Below are 13,576 nucleotides of genomic sequence, written 5' to 3'. Positions count from 1 at the left end.
TGAGGTAACTGAGAAATGAAGTGACTTGCCCAAAGTCACTCAGCTGACAAGTGGTGGAGTGTGAGCCCCATGTAGGGCAGGGTCTGTTTGACCAACCTGATTGACGTGCATCTACTCCGGTGCTTACAACACTTGCTTGGGGCATAGGAAGCACTTAACAGATACCATCATTCTTATTACCTGGAGTATAGATAAGCCATCAGACCCAGGGGGGTTCCAGCCTGCAAAATCCTGGTCCGCTTTTGCTTATTACACTGGTGCTTATTCACATTGTAGAAAATTAACGACGAGGATTCATCCAGAGGGCTGAAGTCTGTGTCACATCTGGCTGCGATGTTCACTATGATGGGAAGGGCGCACGGCTCTAGGCCCCACTGCTCCGGATACATAACCTGCATCGAGAGCCAAAAAAATCAATCAATCCATCGTATAGATCATGTACTGTATACAGAACGCCATTTATTCAGTCCTATTTATTGAGAGCTTACTGTGTGCAGAGCACTGTACTAAGCACTAGGGAGATCCCGGGACAACAATAATCAGACACATTACCTGTCCACAGTGAGCTTACAGTCTAGAGGGGGAGAGAGACATTAACATAAATAAATGACAGATTTGCAGGTAGGTGCTGTGGGGCTGGGAGCTGGAATAAAAAACTAAACACTGGTAGCAGGGTTAGTAGACATGTTCCCTGTCCACAAGGAGCTTACCCCATGCCAAGCACCGCTGCCTGGGGAAAGGCCAGAACAGCTGCTCAGAAGCTGAGGAAATAATAATAATAATGGTATTTGTTAAGCACTTACTATGTGCCAGGCACTGTACTAAGCCTTGGGGTAGATACAAGATAATCAGGTTGGAAACAGTCCCTGTCCCCCATAGGGCTCACAGTCTTAATCCCCATTCGACAGATGAGGTGAACTGAGGCCCAGAAAAGTGAAGCGACTTGCCAAAGGTCACAGAGCAGACAAGTGGCGGAGCAGGGATTAGAACCCATGACCTCTGACTCCCAGGCCCGTGTTCTTTCCACTAGGCCATGCTGCTTAAAAATAATAAAAATCAAGAGATGAGTCCTTCTAACAATGTTATTACTGGTTATTGTTGCCAATTTGTACTTCTCAAGCTCTTAGTACAGTGCTCTGCACATGGTAAGCGCTCAATAAATACGATTGAATGAATGAATTATTCGACAAGAATTGTGCTTATTGCAAAAACTCAAAAATAAAGATGGGTCTCAAAAATTCTATTTTGTACTCTCTATAATAGAGATCTTTAGAATCCTGTTTTGTACCATCAACTGCTTTAAGCAGCTCATTAAAGCAAAAGCCAACATTTGAAAGTCAAAGCACCGCAAAAACCAAACTAATAGAAATCAAAGCTGACTTGCCTGTAGATATTTCTTTACCAGTTCAAGGAACTGCACTTTGGATTTCATTTCTTCCAACTGCCCTTTCAATTTGGACAGCATTGTTTTAACCTCAGATCCTTAAGGCAGAAAATACATTTATCACAAAAATGCACTTTGATTCAAAGTCACTGATTTAAAAGGACTTCATGGCTATTCTACCATTATATCTCATAAAAATGCAAACATTACCTTTGTTTCTCTTCTCTTTCTGCAACAGCTTCTGATAGAACTTTACGGTCTTTCTGTAATTTTTTTTCTCAATCATCAGTTGTTGTTCCAGCTCCTGACCAAAACAAATGTTTGTGATTTGAATAACAACTGTGACTTGGATTACTTCTAACAGTTAGTTTACATTAAATGCAGACAGATACAGGACTCAATTAGCATTAAGATCTGATCTGCCTCCATAAGAATTGAGGGGGAAGGGAAGGGAATCCCTTCAATGGTGTGTTGGAAGGGTGATGCAAAATTCCCCGGAAACCACAAAAGTACATGATATATTCATTTTTATATACAGGCTTCAGCAGAAGAAACTTGAAATCAATCCCATCGAGTCCACAACATTGCCAAGATCCGCCCTTTCCTCTCCATCCATACCACTACCCTGCCCAAAGTCACACAGCTGACAATTTGCAGAGCCGAAATTTGAACCCATGACCTCTGACTCCAAAGCCCGTGCTCTTTCCACTGAGCCACGCTGCTTCTGCAGTCACCTAATCCAGGCTCCACCACATGTCTGCTGTGTGATCCTGGGCAAGGCACTTCACTTCTCTGGGCCTCAGTTCCCCCACCTAAAAAAATGGGGATTAAGACTGTGAGCCCCATGTGGGACTGTGAGCCCACTGTTGGGTAGGGACCGTCTCTATATGTTGCTAACTTGTACTTCCCAAGCGCTTAGTACAGTGCTCTACACACAGTAAGCGCTCAATAAATATAACTGAATGAATGAATGGGACAGGGACTGTGTCTAACCTGATTGACTTGTATCTACTCCAGCGTTTAGAACAGTGCTTGGCACATAGTAAGCACCAAGTACCAAAATTATTAGTATAATTATTATTATTATTACGCTACAGCAGAGTTGGTAGATAAGAGCTAGGCCTTCAAAAGATCTTACAATTTCATCTCCTCCAATCAATCATATTTAGTGAGATTACAGTCTAGAGAGGGAGGTTGACCTTGATAAAAATTACAGGTGGGGGAAATGGCACAAAGTATAAGGATATTTCTCCCTCCCCTTCCCAAATGATCCTGGTCAACCCAGCCCGACAGGACCACTTCATTGCTCATGTGGTTCCGCCACTTGTCTGTTGTGTGACCTTGTTGTCACTTTACTTCTCTGGGCCTTAGTTCCCTCATCTGCAAAATGGGGATTTAACATTGTTTTAACTTTATGTACACAAAGTGTTGTTCTAATGATAATGTCACCAGGGCTGACCTATTCTCTCTCTCTCTCTCTCTCTCTCTCTCACACACACACACACATACACACACACACACCCCCCCTTACCTCATAGACTACAGATGAAGTAAAAAAGGTTGAGTCTGTCTTAGAAATTAGTCGACCAAACTTAGCAATTCAGAGTCATTTGAAAGTACAAGAATCCTCAAATAGGCTTATTCTGTCCAAATGAACAGTCACGGGTAGAAACCAAATATCTGGATTCTTTCTAAGTCCTTATGTTCAATTACGTATTTTTTTGTTGCGGTTTAAAGACAATGGCAATTTTTTCGGAACTACCTTTTTAACAAATGATGCCAACTGGAATGGTTTCCCAAAAGTGCTGCACTTCTACAGATAAGCAGAAGGGCCCAGATTTTCAAAGTTTTTCTGTAAAATCAGTTCTAAGAGATTTTAAAAAGGCTGCTTATGTAAGTAACTGAAGGAAACAAATCACCAACTCTGAAGCAACATTAACAGCATCACCTTGTAAACATTCAGTTTTCTTTTCAGTTTAAATACACAAACCATCACATTCTTTCTCCTCTAATCATAGCTTTCTCTCTAATGATGAGGGCTACCCCATTATCAAAGCACTTCAATTTTTACTGTTCAGGGCCACATGCAACTTTCCCTCCAAGGGATGATAACTGGCCTCTATCACTTTAAAAGCCTGCTTACAAACACTGCAAGAAAGTGTTGTAGGGAAGGTGGATTTAAATCTGCATAATAACAATACAGAAAATTATTTGCAAATAAAGCACTTTGGTGCTTTGTACTCTACATCACAAAGCACAATACAGAGGTTGATTTCTTGCCAATTGTTTTCCATTTCAAGTGAAGGCACATTCATATACATTAGCAGCTGCACTAACCTGCATTTTCCATCACTAAAAACATCAGAAACATTGTTTAAACAATGAGATTTTTTTTTAGCCAGTGAGCACTGAGGAAATCAGATTCACAATACAGGTATGATTGCAATGAAAATTCACACATTTTTTGTAACCAAAGTCATACTTGGCTTGACAGAAACATGAAAGGTGGCAACGCATTGTCAATCCCACTCCATTAATCCAAACTCTAAAATTTGGTTGATAAAAGAAAGTGATACTTTTGTATTATTGTTTGGCTCAGGATAAAATCAGCTATTATGGCAACTCTATGACTTCATGTAACAAAACATTTAAACAAGCTTCTATTACCTATGGGCAGCTCTAGATTGGAAACCATCATAAACAAAAGTACAAAGCAAGCCAGGGCTTTCCTGATATGTCTGTTTGATTTGAACACCATTTGGTGTGTAGTGGGATGTGTCAGGAGAGAATATGGGACCTTCTATCTAATAGCTGCTACTTATAAACTTCTAGAGAAACTAGAACCTACAGCCTAGGTCAATTGAAGTATAAGAACATGTGGCCAGTTTCCCTAGGATGCTTTTTTTCCACTAAGCATTCCAGATAGAGGGCCGCTGAGGGGTTGGACAACATTCTTTGGATATGGTGCATCTGTCTGGATAGAAGACATGATCCACCAATTGTCAACTGTGTGACTTTGGGCAAGTCACTTAACTTCTCTGTGCCTCAATGACCTCATCTGTAAAATGGGGATTAAGACTGTGAGTCCCCCGTGGGACAACCTGATCACCTTGTAACCTCCCCAGTGCTTAGAACAGTGCTTTGCATATAGAAAGCGCTTAATAAATGCCATTATTATTATTATTATGTAATGTGGTCTAGTGGATAGAGCCCGGGCTCAGGCTCCAATCCCAGCTCCAGCACTTGTCTGTTGTGTGACCTTGGACAAGTCATTTCACTTCTTTGGGTCTCAGTTCCCTTATCTGTAAAATGGGGATTAAGACCGTGAGTCCTATATGGGACCGGAACTGTGTCCTTTCTGACAAGCTTGTCTCTACCCCAGTATATAGGACAGTGTCTGGCACATAGTAAAAGTTTAACAAATACCATAAAGGAAAAAAAAAAGGTGCGGTGTCAGGAGAAAGGCTTGTGGGCTTGCTCTGGTCTTGGTTAAACACTTAACTGTGATTTCCCCCTAATGGAAGGTTCCTGAAGAATGTATCCTCTGTGTTTTAGAGACTCCTGACCTTGGCAGATTAAAGAAATAAGTAGTGTGGCTTGGTGGCAAGAGCGCGGGTTTGGGAGTCAGAGGACGTGGGTTCTAATCCTGACTCCACTACTTGTCTGCTGTATGACCTTGGGAAAGTCACTTAATTTATCCATGCCTCAGCTACCTCATCTGTAAAATGGGGATTAAGACCGTGAGCCCTCTGTGGGACAGGGATTGTTTCCAACCTCATTTGTAAAATGGGGATTAAGACTGTGAGCCCCACGTGGGATGACCTGATCACCTTGAATCCCCCCCAGCGCTTAGAACAGTGCTTTGCACATAGTAAGTGCTTAACAAATACCATTATTATTATTAGTATTACCTTGTATCTACCCCAGTGCTTGGTACATGGTAAAGGCACTTAAATACCGTTATTATGGTTACGCTGCCTAACTTGGTTACTTTCCCCTTTGGCCACAGAAATGAGAAGCAGTGTTGCCTAGTGGAAAGAGCAGAGGACCGAGTGTTTCGAGAATTGGGCTCTAATCCTATTTGCCTGCTGAGTTCCCTAGGGCAAGTCAGTTAATTCTGTGACTCAGTTTCCACATCTGTAAAATGGAGATTTAAATACCTGTTCTCCCTCAGCCTTAGACAGTGAGCCCTGTGTGGGTCAGAGACTGTGTTGATATCTGATTGCACTGTATCTACATTAATGTCTAGATCAGTGCTTGGCACATAGTAAAATGCTTAGCAAATTCCTCACAGCACTTATGTACATAGCTGTAATGTATAAATCCGTTGTGGGCAGGGTTTGTCTCTGTTGCTGAATTGTACTTTCCACGTGCTTAGTACAGTGCTCTGCACACAGTAAGTGCTCAATAAATATGTTTAAATGAATGAATGTACGCTTGTTTTGGGCAGGGAATGTGTCTGTTATATCGTACTCTCCAAAGTACTTAATGTACATTGCTCTGCACACATTAAGCCCTCAATAAGTATGATTGACCGACAATTATCATTAAATCTATGAGATGATTAGTGACTTCTTCCTTTGGGAATGGGAGAAGGCCTGAATGTGTGGTTTCCCTTAGGTTCCATGTTCCTGACTTTTAGGCTTTACGTCAACTTGTATTTTTTTCTGTATTTGGGTTTGTTCTGTCTTTTTTTATGGTATTTGTTAAGTGCTAACTGTGTGTCAAACACTGTTCTAAGCATTGTCACTTCACTTTTCTGTGCCTCAGTTCCCTTATCTGTAAAATGGGGATGAAGACTAAGTCCCATGTAGAACAGGAACCTGATTTGCTTGCATTCACCCCAGCACTTAGAACAGTGCCTCACACATTGTAAGCACTTAACAAATGTCACAGTTGTTACTGGGGTAGATATAAGTTAATCAGGTCAGACACAGTCCCTGCCCTACATGGGGCTCACAATCTAAGTAGGAGGGAGAACAGAGAATGGATCCCTCTTGACTGTAAGTTCGTGATAGGCAGGGAATGTGTCTGCTAATTCTGTCTCATTGTACTCCGCCAATTGTCAGCTGTGTGACTTTGGGCAAGTCACTTAACTTCTCTGTGCCTCAGTTATCTCCTCTGTAAAATGGGAATGAAGACTGTGAGCCCCCTGTGGGACAACGTGATCACCTTGTAACCTCCCCAGCACTTAGAACAGTGTTTTGTACATAGTAAGCACTTAATAATGCCATCATTATTATTATTATTACTCTCCCAAGCGCTTGGTACAGTGCTCTGCCCACAGTAAGCACTATAAATATCACTGATTGAATGATTTTACAGATGAGGGAACCTAGGCTTAGAGAAGTCAAGTGACTTGCCCAAAGTCACACAGCAGACAACTGGGAAACCTGAGATTATAACCCAGCTCCTCACCTTATCCACTAGGCCATGCTGCTCTCTTCTAGACTCAAAGCTCCTTGAGGGCAGAGGCCACGTCTTGCTATATAAACTCCCCACAGTGTATCACACAGTTTTCTCTAGATGTATGTAATAGGAAATGCTAATAGGCATAGTCTTCAGACCCGATACAGAGATCCGTACTCTCCTTAGGGACCAGGATCATGGAATTTTCTGATCGATCAATGAAGGAGTATAGCTTAGTGGAAACACAGGCTTGGGAGTCAGAGGTTGTGGGTTCTAATGCTGGCTCTGCCACTTGTCAGCTGTGTGACTTTGGGCAAGTCACTTGACTTCTCTGTGTCTCAGTTACCTCATCTGTAAAATGGGGATTAAGACTGTGAGCCCCACATGGGACAACCTGATTACCTTATAGACTGTGACTTCTAGACTGTGAGCCCACTGTTGGGTAGGGACTGTCTCTACATGTTGCCAACTTGTACTTCCCAAGCGCTTAGTACAGTGCTCTTCACACAGTAAGCACTCAAAAAATATGATTGATTGATTGATTATATCTACCCCAGCACTTAGAACAGTGTTTGACATATAGTAAGCACTTAAATACCAACATTATTATTATTATTATTACCTGGGACAACCTGGTAACCTTGGATCTCCCCCAGTGCTTAGAACAATGCTTGGCACATAATAAGCGTATAACAAATACCATCATTATGATTTATTAATGGTATTTTTTGAGCACTTACTGTGTGTAGAGCACTGCAGTAAGTGCTTGAGAGAATACAATATAAAAGAGTGGGTAGACAAGTTCCCTGCCCATGTGGCCTAGTGGATAGAGCCCAGGCTTGGGAGTCAGAAGGACCTGGGTTTTAATCCTGGCTCTGCCACTTATCTGTTGTGAAACCTTGGACAAGTCACTTCACTGTGCCTCAGTTCCCTCACCTGTAAAATGGGGGATTAAGATTGAGAGGCCCATGTGGGACAGGGACTGTATCCAAGCTGATTAGCTTGTATCTACCCCAGCTCTTAGAACAGTGTCTGGCCCAGAGTAAGTGCTTAATAAATACCACAATTATTATTATTATTAATAATAATCTTACAGTCTGGAGGATTTCTAGATTCATGGGGAAGGGGCATTATTTTTGAAATAAGAGCTGGATAAAATATTTTAGTTTCATAAATGATCATTTAGAAATGAGAAGGATTAAAGGAAGACTTTCCCCTTTTGATTTAACTTCTTCTGCAGGGATCAGTTCATTCCAGTGGGCCAAGGCATTTCTATGGAGCTCATTAGCATTAATAGGAATCAGCCAACTCAGTCTCCATGCAGTACTTTGAAAATTGATAACTAAATGTTAATCAGGAACAGAGTGAAGGAGAAAAAGGAAAATTACTAACTGAATATTGAACTGGAAAATTAACAGATTAAATAAAACTAGGAGCTGTAAAGGAGGTGAGGGGGGAGAGAATATCCAAATATTAAGGGAGCGGAATCACAGGAAGATGAGACAATGCTGTTTTCAGAAAAATAAGTGTTGATTTTGGATTGGTGAATTATTCAAGACACAGATTACTAGGGAGAGGCTGAAAGGTTAAGTGAGTGGTATATTCAAACAAGAGTGGGGTGATATCATTGTTTGAATCATTCTTTCCTAGAGACCTTGAAAACTTATGTTGACATTTAATTCATGCATAGCATGCATTGGAACAGTTCATTACAGCTAGGGGCTCAGACTCAAAGGAATCACTTTGCTTCTTTTTAATCAGATCAATCAATGGTACGTATTGAGCACCTACTGTGAGCAGAGCACTAGCTCTTGTCACCCGGGTGACTTTGGGCAAGTCACTTCAGTTCTCTGGGTCTCAATCTGTTCCCTCGCCCCTCATCCCAGCACCTGTATATATGTTTGTACGTATTACTCTATTTTATTTGTACATGTTTATTCTATTTCTTGTATTTTGTTAATATGTTTTGTTGTCTGTCTCCCCCTTCTACACTGTGAGCCCGCTGTTGGGTAGGGACCGTCTCTATATGTTGCCAACTTGGACTTCCCAAACGCTTAGTCCAGTGCTCTGCACACAGTAAGCGCTCAATAAATACGATTGAATGAGTGAATGAATGAATGAATAAAATGGGGATTAAGCCTGTGAGCCCCTCATGGGACAACTTGATAATAATAATAATAATGATGGTATTTGTTAAGCACTTACTATGTGCAAAGCACTGTTCCAAGCGCTTGCGGGGGGGGGGGGGGGCGGGGGGGATACAAGACTGTGAGCCCACTGTTGGGTAGGGACTGTCTCTATATGTTGCCAACTTGTACTTCCCAAGCACTTAGTACAGTGCTCTGCACACAGTAAGCGCTCAATAAATATGATTGATTGATTGATTGTTGGGTAAGTAGAAAAGAACATAATTGGTAGATGTATTCCCTGCCCATAAGGAGCTTAATCTAGAAGTGGAGACAGACATGAAGATAAATTACTGCTAGACTGCTGCATATGAAATCCATCCTTTGTGGGTTAAGAATCCAACATGGGTAACTTCACCCTTCTTGAACTAGTAAAGATTTGCTATGCAGAATTGAATTTTTAACCTATATTTGGTCTACTTATTGTGGATGACAAGAAGGGAAAAATTCCACTGTTAGTCTTTTTCTATGAATCACCAATAATATTTACTGAACACTTACTGTTCTAAGCACTTGGGAAACTACAACAGAGTAGGTAGAAGCAATCTTGTGATGGATTAAGACCATGAACAATATGTGGGTCAGGGACTGTGTCCAATCCAATTATCTGGTATCTAGCTTAGTGCAATGCCTGGCACCTAGTAAGTGCTTATCAAATAAGCGCTTATTGCAGTGCTTTGCACACAGTAAGGGCTCAATAAATACAATTGAATGAATAAATTCCATTAAAAAAAATCTCCCCCCAATTCCTGCCCACAAGGAGCTCACAGCATCACTTGTGAAGTAGCCAAGGAGGTTTATGGGGCACTGGAGAACTGGAAATGGCGCCCATCTCTCTCTGGTCTAAGATGGCTGTTTTGGGGCTTCTTTGGAGAGGTGATAGGGTTTGCTGATGGGTGACTAAGACCACAGATGATTGGGGTTCACCTCCTGACACTTGATAGGTTCCCCAACTTACATTTTCTGGGTGGTGTCTCGATTCTCCAGCAAGGTTGGACCTGGACTCTTTGTGGCTCACATAATTTCATTCAAATCATATTTATTGAACGCTTACTGTGTGCAGAATGCTGTACAAAGTGCTTGAAACCTGACTTTTAGGGCCATCAACCACGTCCTGCCTCTGGACTGGAAACCCTCCCTCCTCATATTGGACAGACAATGACTCTCCCCCATTTAAAATCCTCATTGAAGTCCCATCTCTTTCAAGAGGCCCTCCCTAAGCCCTCCTTTCCTCTTCTCCCAATCCTGTCTGCATCACCCTGACACACTCCCTTTATTCATCCCCTGTCCCAGCACGACAGCATTTATTTATCTGTTCTTCATTTATTTCTATTAATGTCTGTCTCCCCCCACTAGACTGTTAGCGCTTTTTGGGCAGGGAATGTGTCTGTTGATTTGTACTCTCCCAAGCGCTTAGTACAATGCTCTGCGCACAGTAAGTGCTCAACAAATATGATTGACTGACTGATTTGCATGACGCTGAACTTCTAGCTTCAATGGATGAGCCTTGGGATGTTGGCTTTTCCCACTACAGGATTTGGACGAGCAGTGGCCAGAAAGCTCCTTGGCAACAAAGTGTAATAATAATAATCATCATCATGACATTTTTTAAGCGCTTACTATGGGGCCATGTACTGTATAAGGCATGGGGTGGATACGAACACATAGGGTTGGATACAGTCCCTATCCCACGTGGGGCTCACAGTCTCAATCCCCATTTTCCAGATAAGGGAAATGAGACCCAGAGAAGTGAAGTAACTTCCCAAGATCACACAACAGACAAGTGGTGGAGATGGGATTAGAACTCATGACCTTTTGACTCCCAGGCCTGGGCTCTATCCACTGAGCAACACTGCTTTCTATAGACTTCATGAGACTTCTCAGCTGGTGGGAAAGTCTCCTGGGAGAGAGAGAGAGAAAGACCACCCAACCAACCTCTCTCACTGAAGGACCCTTCTCGATCATCTAAACCCTGCTGAGAATTTGGGCTCCATCGGGGACTCTATGAGCACTCCCCAGACTCCAGGACTATCTCAGGGGTCACATCTACCAACAATAATAGTAACAATAATGATAATAATAATAATCATCATCATCATAACAACTGTGGTATTTGTGGTTAAGCACTTACTGTGTGCCAGGCACTGTACTATGCACTAAGAGGGATACAGTCCGATTGGGTTGGACCCACAGTTCCTGTCCCACATGGGGCTCATGACCTCGATCCCCATTTTGCAGATGAGACAACCAAGGCCCAGAGAAATGAAGTGACTTGTCTAAGGTCATACAACAGACAAGTGGCAGAGCCAGGGTTAGAACACAGACAAGTGGCAGAGCCAGGGTTAGAACACAGGTCCTTCCGATTCCCAAGCCATGCTCCATCCACTAGGTCACGCTGCTTCTCTATTGAATTATATTTTCCCAACCACTTAGTGCAGTGCTCTGGACACTTCAAAGCCCTACTGATAGCTCACCTCCTCCAGGAGGCCTTCCCAGACTGAGCCCCCTTTTTCCTCTCCTCCTCATCGCCCCCTCCTCTGCCTTACTTCCTTCCCCTCCCCACAGCACTTGTATATATTTGTATATATTTATTACTCTATTTTACTTGCACATATTTACTACTCTATTTTATTACTGATGTGTATATAGCTATAGTTCTATTTATTCTGATGATTTTGACACCTGTCTACATGTTTTGTTGTTTGTCTCCCCCTTCTAGACTGTGAGCGTGTTGTTGGGTAGAGACCGTCTCTATATGTTGCCGACTTGTACTTTCCAAGCGCTTAGTCCAGTGCTCTGCACACAGTAAGCACTCAATAAATACAATTGAATGAATGAATGACACAGTAAGCGCTCAAATACCACTGATGGATTGATCATGGGCAAATCCATGGACCCTTCTGTACCCACAAGCTGGGCCCATGAATAAGGGTGCAGTTTGTCAAATGCGCTGGCTCAAAAAGCCCCCACAGCTGGATGATCTACAGGCTCAGATCATCACTTAGCAATCGATTATTCAATGGTATTTATCGATGATGATGGCATTTATTAAGCGCTTACTATGTGCAAAGCACTGTTCTAAGTGCTGGGGAGGATACAAAGTGATCAGGTTGTCCCATGGGGGGCTCATAGTCTTAATCCCCATTTTACAGATGAGGGAACTGAGGCACAGAGAAGTTAAGTAACTGCCCAAAGTCACACAGCTGACAATTGGTGGAGCCAGGATTTGAACCCATGACCTCTGACTCCAAAGCCCGTGCTCTTTCCACTGAGCCACGACTGCTTACTGTGCACGGAGTACCACACTAAGCACTTAGGGAGAAGCAGTGTGCCTCAGTGGATCGAGAACAAGCCTGGGAGTCAGAAGGAACTGGGCTCTAATCCTGGGTCTGCTGTGTTACCTTGGGCAAATCCCTTCACTTCTCTGTGCCTCAGTTCATCTGTAAAATACGGATTAAGACTGTGGGACAGGAACTGTGTCGAACTCGATTATCTTGTACCCCAGGGCTTAGAGCAGTGCTTGGCACATAGTAAAGACTTAACAAGTATCGAAATAATAATTATAATTATTATCAGTTTGGAAGAGTGATTATTACTGCTTTTAAGATAAACCTTTCCATTGGAGAGTGCAGGATTACTGGTAAAGACCTAAAGTGGAAATATTCTTTACACATTTTATTTCCGAAGTTAATTATACTTCAAATACTTGACCATCCTCTGTGGATAGAATCTATTCTTAATTGGAATATCACCTTTGTGAAGATAGTAAAATCAAACCTGGGTCCCCAGTTTTGAGACAGAATAAGTTTTCCTTAAGAATCTCTTACTCTATGACCAAAGTTCACCATCTGTCTAATTACATGGGTGAATCAATCAATAAATATTTACTGAGTACCGACAGAGTGCAATAGTATGCAGAGCTCTGTATTAAGCATTTGGAAGAATATAGGTATTAAATATCATTCTAAACGTTTAGGAGAGTTCAATAGTAGCCAGAAATGGATTCACTGCCCTGAAGGAACTTTCTTTTTAATGGAGGAATCAGACAGAAATTATTTACAAATAGTGAAAGCTCTAAGTCAAATGAAGATGTAAAAGGAAATACAGTGCCTATATTGGGATAAATGACATTAAATATCAACAGTTCATATTTGTTTAGGTTGTGCACAGTTATTCTCTATATCCACTGGAAAAAAAAAACACTAGAGGAGACAGGTTTAAACTGTAACACGTGAGATTTAGGTTTCCTATGATAGGGTTAACTATTAGAATGATTGATTCATTGCTAATGATGAATTCCTGGAGTCACCAGTCTCTCTAATGATGAAGGTGAAAACGTGTTTGGAGGCAGGGAGAATAGCCAAGGGAACCTTTCAACATTTCTTTAGCTCCATATTACTAGACTGTGAGCCCATTGTTGGGTAGGGACTGTCTCTATATATTGCCACCTTGTACTTCCCAAGCACTTAGTACAGTGCTTTGCACACAGTAAGCGCTCAATAAATACAATTGAATGAATGAATATGATGCTTATTATCATTTTTAATGATTAGAAACTCAATATTTAAATGACTTTGGCATATATTACTCAAGTAAA

General features: G+C 41.8%; 1 protein-coding gene across 1 annotated transcript in view; it reads right to left on the bottom strand.

Annotated features, from left to right (window-relative positions):
• KNDC1 (kinase non-catalytic C-lobe domain containing 1) overlaps positions 1–13,576 on the bottom strand; it is a 185,183-nt gene that overhangs the window by 48,616 nt on the left and 122,991 nt on the right. The window contains exons 19-21 of the mRNA XM_038744041.1: positions 1,595–1,688; positions 1,385–1,482; positions 181–392 (exon numbers count right to left, since the gene is read on the bottom strand). Of these exons, the coding sequence (XP_038599969.1) occupies positions 181–392; positions 1,385–1,482; positions 1,595–1,688 (404 nt within the window). The remainder of the gene's footprint in view (positions 1–180; positions 393–1,384; positions 1,483–1,594; positions 1,689–13,576) is intronic.

The sequence above is a fragment of the Tachyglossus aculeatus genome, chromosome 3 (assembly GCF_015852505.1).
Source record: "Tachyglossus aculeatus isolate mTacAcu1 chromosome 3, mTacAcu1.pri, whole genome shotgun sequence".
Classification (NCBI taxonomy): Eukaryota; Metazoa; Chordata; class Mammalia; order Monotremata; family Tachyglossidae; genus Tachyglossus; species Tachyglossus aculeatus.
This window is presented reverse-complemented; position numbering and strand designations above follow the sequence as displayed.